This window comes from Serinus canaria (genome assembly GCF_022539315.1).
Source record: "Serinus canaria isolate serCan28SL12 chromosome 7 unlocalized genomic scaffold, serCan2020 HiC_scaffold_29, whole genome shotgun sequence".
NCBI classification, from domain to species: domain Eukaryota; kingdom Metazoa; phylum Chordata; class Aves; order Passeriformes; family Fringillidae; genus Serinus; species Serinus canaria.
The window spans coordinates 751949-760261 of record NW_026108147.1 but is presented as its reverse complement, the minus strand read 5'-3'; the positions used below and the strand labels follow the sequence as shown (position 1 = coordinate 760261).

The 8313-nt window shown below is 51.5% G+C and overlaps 1 protein-coding gene across 1 annotated transcript; it reads left to right on the top strand.

The window, feature by feature from the left end:
• Positions 1 to 4286: 4286 nt before the first annotated feature.
• On the top strand, positions 4287 to 6784 carry S100B (S100 calcium binding protein B). Its single transcript, XM_050987616.1, has 3 exons — positions 4287 to 4373; positions 5260 to 5412; positions 5847 to 6784. The coding sequence occupies exons 2-3, from the start codon at positions 5275 to 5277 to the stop codon at positions 5985 to 5987; spliced, it is 279 nt and encodes a 92-aa protein (XP_050843573.1). The 5' UTR covers positions 4287 to 4373; positions 5260 to 5274; the 3' UTR covers positions 5988 to 6784.
• The last annotated feature ends 1529 nt before the right edge of the window (positions 6785 to 8313 follow it).

Below are 8313 nucleotides of genomic sequence, written 5' to 3'. Positions count from 1 at the left end.
CAGCACCGGGGCCGCGCCGGCTGGTCCCACATCGCCTCACGGCCGGCAGCCAATGGCGGCCCCCGGCCCGCCCCGGCCGGCCCCGGCCCGCCCCATCTCCTCCGGTCTCTGGCCCGCCCCGGCCGGCCCCGGCCCGCCCATCTCCTCCGGTCCCTGGCCCGCCCCATCTCCTCCGGTCCCCGGCCCGCCCCGGCCAGCCCCGGCCCGCCCCATCTCCTCCGGTCCCTGGCCGCCCATCTCCTCCGGTCCCGGCCGGCCCGGCCGCCCCATCTCCTCCGGTCCCCGGCCCGCCCCGGCCCGCCCCATCTCCTCCCGGCCCCGGCCCGCCCCGGCCGGCCCCGGCCCGCCCATCTCCTCCGGTCCCCGGCCCGCCCCGGCCCGCCCCGGCCCGCCCATCTCCTCCGGTCCCGGCCCGCCCCGGCCCGCCCCGGCCCGCCCCATCTCCTCGGTCCCTGGCCCCCCGGCCCCCCGGCCCGCCCATCTCCTCCGGTCTCTGGCCCGCCCCGGCCGGCCCCGGCCCGCCCCATCTCCTCCGGTCCCTGGCCCGCCCCATCTCCTCCGGTCCCCGGCCCGCCCCGGCCCGCCCCGGCCCGCCCCATCTCCTCCCGGCCCCGGCCTGCCCGCCCCATCTCCTCCGGTCCCCGGCCGGCCCCGGCCCGCCCCATCTCCTCCCGCCCCATCTCCTCCCGGCCAGCACGGTTCGGGGGTGTAACCTTCATGCAGGTAATGCCCTGGGACAGCAGTCCATGAGGAGATGGCAGAGCTCCTCCCAGTGACATGTCCCCATCTCTCTCCTAACACCCATCACTGCCTTCCCAGCCCATTGAGCAAGAGGGTTTCAGCTCTTCTAAGCCCCTTGGCTCAAGAAGGCTCCCCAAAAGAGGCACACAGAGATTGTAAAGCCCAGACGCTGTACTTGCTGCTGCTATGCCGTGGGAAGGGCTGGGTGGACATTTAATATACACTTGTTTAAATGGAGGGATAAATTCCTTTCAGCCTTTCACAGTGACCTGGCTTCCCTCCTACCACAGAGGTGGCATCAGACCAAGCTAAACTGGCAGAAAAGCCCCTCCATGTCTGTGCACTGCCCAGGGACAAAAGAGCTACTCACAAATGTGGCACCCATCAACACCCTAGGACAAAAAAAATGCCCAAAATAATGACAAAATAATTCTATAATCATTAATACTTACAGTATATAATGCACACTAGAATTTTAATTTAAAATAGTCCTCTTCTAATAAACAGGTCTTCACTCATGTCTAGAGCAGCATCAGGGATTATCTGGAGAGGATACAGTGATTTTTATCTGAGAATTAAATAATTAATTTTGTATTTATTTCATAAACTAGGCTTAGGTCACTCAGTTCAGCCCTGGCTGTTTTCAGTAAGAGCAAAATGTTTTTTGGACATGTCTGGATTTCTCCTGGAGGGAGAATGGATGGGGATAATATCTCTGACTTGTGTCTCATCCCACTGGTCCTCAGTAGGGAGAGCTGTGCTGCTTCTCTTGCACAGTATATGAACAGAGAGAACTCTAGCAGTTCACTGACATGGGTGTTGTCTTTGAGGGTTAATAGTCTATTTATTTTTGGGTTAAAAAAAAATTGCCATAATGACTCTGCCTGAAATGAGGTTCATGAAAGTATCCACTTGTCCGTGGGTGCCAAAATCTTAAGATCATTTATGATAATATTTGCCTAAGGGGAGTGATGGAGGATGAACAACTTGGTTTTATTTTTCTGTCTCTATACAACCCACCTGCACCGGACATTTTTAATAATTGCCAAATTCCTGTTACTTAGGCATTGTTTTCATCCATGTGTCTGAACCTCAGCTGGATTCAGCCAGGAACTAGCTCACCTCTGTGTCTGTAGGTGCCAGGGAACCTGCTCCCTGCGAAGCTGCTGTGTGTGCTGGCACTGGGAGGGCAGCCCTGCAGAGGCAGAGGCAGCTTCTTCACCCTCCCACCCAAATTCCTCTGCTTCCATGACTTTTTTTGTCCCAGTTCAATGACCGCCGGCGTTTGTCTCACGGTCTGGCAGAGCCTGGCGCCACACACACCCGAGAGACAAAGAAATAGGCTGTCTTTTCTCCTGGAATGAGGAGCCCACATTGTGAGGGACACAGGCAGAGGGCTCAAGTGTTTTGCTCAGCCTTGGGCACTGAAAAACCCCCTTGCTTCTTGAAACATATCAGCCCAAAGCTCTGGCGAGGAAGCTCTGACCCTGAGGGAAGGAGCCCCAAGGCTGCACCCTCCTGTTTGAAGATCAGAAGATGAATTTTACAATAACAGAAGCAGCTCTTTGGGCAGCACTGGAAGCACAGCTCACAGCCCCACACATACCCAGAGCTCCTGGACTGTCACAGGATGATCCAGGCCAGGAGAGCAGTCTTTGCTAAGGATATGAGCCTGGACAATAATCAGGAAAGTCTCTTGGAGCTGCTCATTAGCAGAGGCAGAAGAGGATCAAGGTTTCTGGTGTTCACATCTGATCCTGCTGCTTCTTCCCTATCCCATCATCACCTTTAAAAGTGAAATGGACAGCAAGAACCACCAGGAAAGAGAATTTCAAGACTCTTCAAGTTTTGATCTGTCAAATGATACTTTTTATGTTCCATTTTAAGGAAGGTCACTTTCCAGAATGACATCAGAATATGGTTTAAGGAGATGAGCTAGGACCTTGTCTCTGACTAGAAAAGGTTTGCTTTAATGCATTTCTTGGCTGAGGACTGAGCTAGAGATCTACCAGATCAAATTGCTATCAACAGAAAAAGGCTGTCTCTTTCCTGCTGACAGAGAGCCCCATTTATAGCCAGCTCTTACAGGAATGCAAGTACTCTTGGAAAAAATCAAACAGTGCAAAATTGCTGACAAACTACCTCCACACTAGAAACAGCACTACCTAAAAGCATCCCTGCTGTCCCTGCTAGTCCCACCAGAGCACAGATAACTGCTGTACTTTGCAATGTCCTAAATGCAAGAATTTCAGTGGTCAGGCAAATATTTAGAGTTGACATACTCCACTTTAATGCCAGGGAAATTATTTTCCCCCAAACCAGTGTTTGAGCCTGTTATAAAAACTTTCATGAGCTGATGTAAGGAAATTATCAATGTAGGTGGGATTTTTTTACATCAGTATGTGAAAAAGTTTTTTAAGTGACATGGTTGGTGTTGTATCAGTAGATTTGGGAACACAGGAACTGCCAGGGAATATGTCTGTTCAGCAACAGGGTTTAGATAAAAGTGCTTTTAATGCCAGTTAATGGTGGCCAGTGGGGCTGTCAGGGGACATGTAAACAAGTTTTGTATCAAGACCCCATTTAAAAAAAGTTTGAGATAACTTTTCAAAGTTTCTAAAAAGAAAAAAGATCTTCTAGTGTGAATCAGTACACAAACAGTAACTCATCATTTTTCTGAGTTCTGCATGTTGATTTACACTTCACAGAACTGGTTCCAAATATTTGCAATTTCACTTGTGTCTGGTGTTAGGTGGATATTTCTTGAACATTTCAACATTTCTTGGACAATACACACAGAAAAGTGTAAGGCTTATGCTCACACTGACTGCAAAATGTATTTTCATTGATGCTTTCAGTCCCGTGGTATAAATGGTTGCACAAGCAGCGATGGTTTCAGTCTGACAAAGCATTTTGTTAGGTGCTAAATTTGGTGAAGCTGAGTGAATTGAAATAACCTCATTTTCCCTGTCTGGCCTGACTCTACAATCTTGAAACAGTAGAAAGCAGAAAAAGTGTGTTCAACATTAATATTGTGCAGTAAACCCAGTGAAAAGATCAGACATACAAGGAATTGCTATTTTTGCATACTCACTGTTCAGAGAAGAACAGCAGCTTCAAAGAAAGCATTCACATCTTTGAATGAGCATTCTGTGCATTGAAAGACCCATCTAATGAACAGAGAGGAGGCATTCTATCTTTGAAAAATATGAACAAATAAATGGCACCATAATAGATTTATTGGTAACGTGTAACAACTGTGTTTAGGGATAATCTCCAAGTGCTAGTTTAAAAACAAATTACTGCAATACATTTTGAAACGGATAAATCCCTACGTAGGTGTCACTTATAAAAACTGGCTGATTGTAACTGAAGCACAGACAGGTGAAAAGGAAAACAAGGAAAGCCGGCGGTGTTTTCCTCTCCCAAAGGCAGCTTCCCAGCGGCTCCCACGTGGGAGCTGGGTCGGGTCCCTGCGAGCAGCTCTGCGGAGCGGAGCGGGCACCGCGCCCGGCTCGGACTGCCCGCCCCGGCCAAGGCGCCTCCCCCCGGGCATAAGAGGGCAGCGGGTCCCGGCTGGGGAGCCTGGCCACGCCGCACCGCTGTGCCACAGCCCCGCCGGCAGCAGGGAGGTGAGAGGGGCCGGGGGATGCCGGGGGATGCCGGGGGACTGGCCCTGCCCGGGGCAGGTGGATGCTGTCAGGGCAGAATCAGCGCTGCTCTGGAGCGCTCCTCAGCCTTGCGGACGGGGAGCAGGCAGGGCTGGTGCATGAAAAGGGAATTTTTGTTAGGGTATTTTCTAGCGTGTCTGGTAACATTCTTTCCGTTCGGGCACTGACTGCTGAAGCAGGGGAGGACATCAGCTGTGGGGTCAGATTCAGTACCTTGTGGTGGAGAAACAGGAGCCAGGTCGCAGGGCAGGAGACATTTACCGATGGGATATGAACGAAACGAGTGCCAGGCAATAAGGCTTCTTTATTTTCCCAGCTTTTGGGTTGGCAGCTCTCCCTCAAACAAACAGATCAGAGTCTCTGCTTTGTGAAGTCTGCAGGGAATGCTGCAATCTGAATTATTATCATATCCCAAGAGGGTCTCCAGACCAAGTGTGAGGGAGGGAGGTTCGAGAGGTGTTCATTTTGACCTGCTGGCACCCATCAAACCCAGTTCCTACCGGGCTCCCCAGACTGCTGGGCTGGACTCAGGGCTGCAGGCAGAGGCACAGCCAAAAGGACCTGCGACAGCAGGGACAGCAAAACTTTTCTGAAGCTCCGGAGCTGTCCCATGTCTGCCCCTCTCCTCATCTTGTGGCTCTGCTGTCTTCGAGAGCCCTGGCAGCAGAGTTTTGGTTTGCTGTGACCTTCCCCCTGAAGCCCGGGCTGCTGCCAGCGCTTCCCAGCAGAAGCCTTGAACGTGGTCCAACCTTGCCGATCCACGGGTGGAGCCCCGGGGTGCTCCCAAATCAACAGGAATTGCTGGAGCTTGCCCAGGCTGGCACTCCACCGTCCCTTCTGACCGCAGGGCCGTGCCACGACCATGTCTGAGCTGGAGAAGGCGATGATCGCCATCATCGAGGCCTTCCACCAGTACTCGGGGAAGGAGGGAGACAAGCACAAGCTGAAGAAATCAGAACTGAAGGAGCTCATCAACAACGAGCTGAGCCACTTCCTCGGGGTAAGCACTGCCCTCCCCACAGCCTGGCTGGGCTCAGGGGCCATCCAACAGCCCCTGCACTCCCCCAGCTCTCTCTCCCACGGGAAGCCAGTGCAGGTGAAGAGGTTTATTTACATAGCAGGGCATTAAATCCTTTGCCCCAGCTCTACAGAGCAGCAGGATGAGGGGAACAGTTGATATGTCAGACTGGGGTGTGGGTTGGATACTAGGGAAATTCACCTTCCCTGACCCAGGGGACAGCCTTGCCCCAAGGGGCTCAAGATGTCCCCGGGGCACAGGACAGTGCCCCACCAGACTGGGAACAGCCACAGGACATTTGGGATGTGTCTTAACAGAGATTCAGCCATGAGAGCACTTGGGAAACGAGTGCCTGTTACTGTCTGGGCCTCGCTGTGGCCCTCCCCAGCTTTGGCTGCCTGTTTCTATCCCTTCAGGAAATCAAAGACCAGGAGACCGTGGACAAAGTCATGGAGGCACTGGACTGCGATGGGGATGCAGAGTGCGACTTCCAGGAGTTCGTGGCCTTCATTGCAATGGTCACTGCTGCTTGCCACGAGTTCTTTGAGCAGGAGTGAGCTGGTGGGAAGCAGGTGAGCCCCTTCTGCTCATGCTGGAGAGAGGCAAGGCAGCATTGCTCCTCCAGGAAAAGGACTGGCTGTGATCACAGACACCTTAGAGTTCAGCTTGCGCTAGACTTAAGCAGCTTATTAAAAGTGCTGTGGCTTTGTGAACAAGGAACACTTGTGTGGCTCAGGAAAGGCTGGTGCCCACTGGGCTGGGTGCAGTGAGAGTGCCTTGCCTCAAGCTCCTTCCCTGCTGTTTTAAGTCAGGAATGTGCATGGGGGCTAGAAGCAGAGGGATGCTGTGATCCAAGCTTGCTTGCAAAGGAAAAAAGGAAATTCAAGGGTTGAAGGAAGAGGTGATGCAGAGGGGCTGGTTTTGGCAACTTGCTGCTGAGCGCACTGGCCTGGACGGGAAGGCTCCCAGTGATTCCTGTGGGCTCTAGGCATGGCATTAGAAACCAGCTCCTGTCCCATCACAGGTGCTCAGCAGAGCCCACCCATTTCTTGGTGCATTGAGACACCCTTGGCTTGCAAGGCAAAGTGTAACAATCTAAAAGCATAACCATCTGACAGCTCAGGCTTTTCACCTGTTGATCAATCCTGCTTTAGCAGCCGGCAGAACTGGAAGCAACAGCTTATAAGGCTCCTGCACTGGGGTCAGCTCCTGGGCCTGGATCTGCCTTGACAAGGTGTCCAGGCTCAGTCAGAAGGGAAGTGGGAGTGACCCAGTGTGACCACAGACCAGGGACAGCCTCCTGAGTGTGTGGAAATGACAAGGAATAAAACATTGGTTTGGCCTCTGGTGAAAACGTGTCCTTTTGTGCCAGGCTGCTGTGCACTGAGAGAGCAAGGCTGGGGGATCAGGCCTGAAGCACTGCTACAGCTGATGCCCCTGGGGTTCTCGTTGGGCATCGACCCCTCTTCTCTTCCCTGGTGTCTTTGTGACTGGCCAGCTACCCCTCATTTGTCACCAGCACTGTGCCAGGTGTACCTGCTAGGACAGAGGAACACAAGGGCCCTCTGCAGGATGTCACTGCTGCTGGGGTCCTGCAGCTCCAGCAGTGACAAATTCACAGCAAAGATGCTCTCAGTGGTACTGGTTTTACCTCACTCCACATATTATAATGATTTTATGCACAAAATGACATCTTTGGACAGGGACCCTCTTGCTATTCTCAGCAGCCTCCCCCAGGATGTGCAAGGGGATGCTCAGGCAGAGCCAGGCACACAAGATGCCACTGTCTTTTTATGTGCAGTGCTTTTAAACACAAAACACATTTTGCAGGATCGATTCTTGTTTGTTTCCTAAATCTACTGGCAGTACAAATGGTTTCTGTAAGTGCCTCACCCCTCTTGCCTTTTCAAACAAAACACTTGCCTTCTTTTAAAGACTACAACTTAATTTACTTCCATAAACAAGGATCTAAGTAAAAGCAGGTGGTTTGGTCAGGAACCTGTGAAAGTCTGGGTTAAAAAATGCAGATGACACGAAAAAATCTGCCAGGGCTCCTTTCCCAGCTGGAATGCCCTGTAACCACAGAGTGTTCTGCACACTGTGAGCTGCTACTGGGCCCAGCAGTCTGACTCATCTGCTGCACCTCAAAGAAGTGTTTGCATTGAACTTTGTGTCAGAGAAAGGAACCACTTGGGAACACACCTGGGAGTGATGCTGGTGCAGCACATCATTTTGTCCAGATAAACCAGACACCCTACCTCCCATAAGCCACATTGCAAGAGGGACAGGAAGAGTTCTTTCTGGGATTTTTTTACAGCCTTTCCAAAACGCTGCAGCGTTTGGAAGTGACATAACTTTAAAAAAATAATTAATGGTTTTGTTTTAATTAATCATAACCAGTATTTTAATTATAAGCAGTACATTATGTCACGTAAAGCAGCATTTAGCAAAGTTGTCTGAAGTTACTTTTATGGGAACACAGCTTGGGAAAACTTCTGACACATTAAGTTTTGATTAACTAAATCTGATATGCTTCAATGAACAAGGCCTGGGAGATAAAGATGTATTGTTGAAGCTGGACATCTGGAATGCAGAATTTAGGGACAAGAAGGACACTGTGCAGAAACCAGAAGAGACTAACAAAGACTGTGTCTGTGTGTGGAAAAGTCCTTACTGGAGAAAACAGATACTAAAACCCCTAAAAATATTTCCAGGGTATCCTTGGTCATTCAGGGAGTCCTGTGAGTATGGCCCTTGCCCTCCCCAACCCTTCTCACCCCCAACAGCCCCTCTCCTTCTCATCTGTCCTTCCCAGGGGGCACATGGGACTTACTGGCCTGAAAGGGGAGAGCCTGCAGAGAACCTTCTTTGCCCTGACAGTTC

Excerpts from the sequence above, each read along its gene's own strand:
- S100B (XM_050987616.1), top strand. The coding sequence starts at position 5,275 with ATGTCTGAGCTGGAGAAGGCGATGATCGCCATCATCGAGGCCTTCCAC. Across the intron at positions 5,413-5,846 it reads AGCTGAGCCACTTCCTCGGG|GAAATCAAAGACCAGGAGAC; the intron begins GTAAGCACTGCC and ends CTATCCCTTCAG.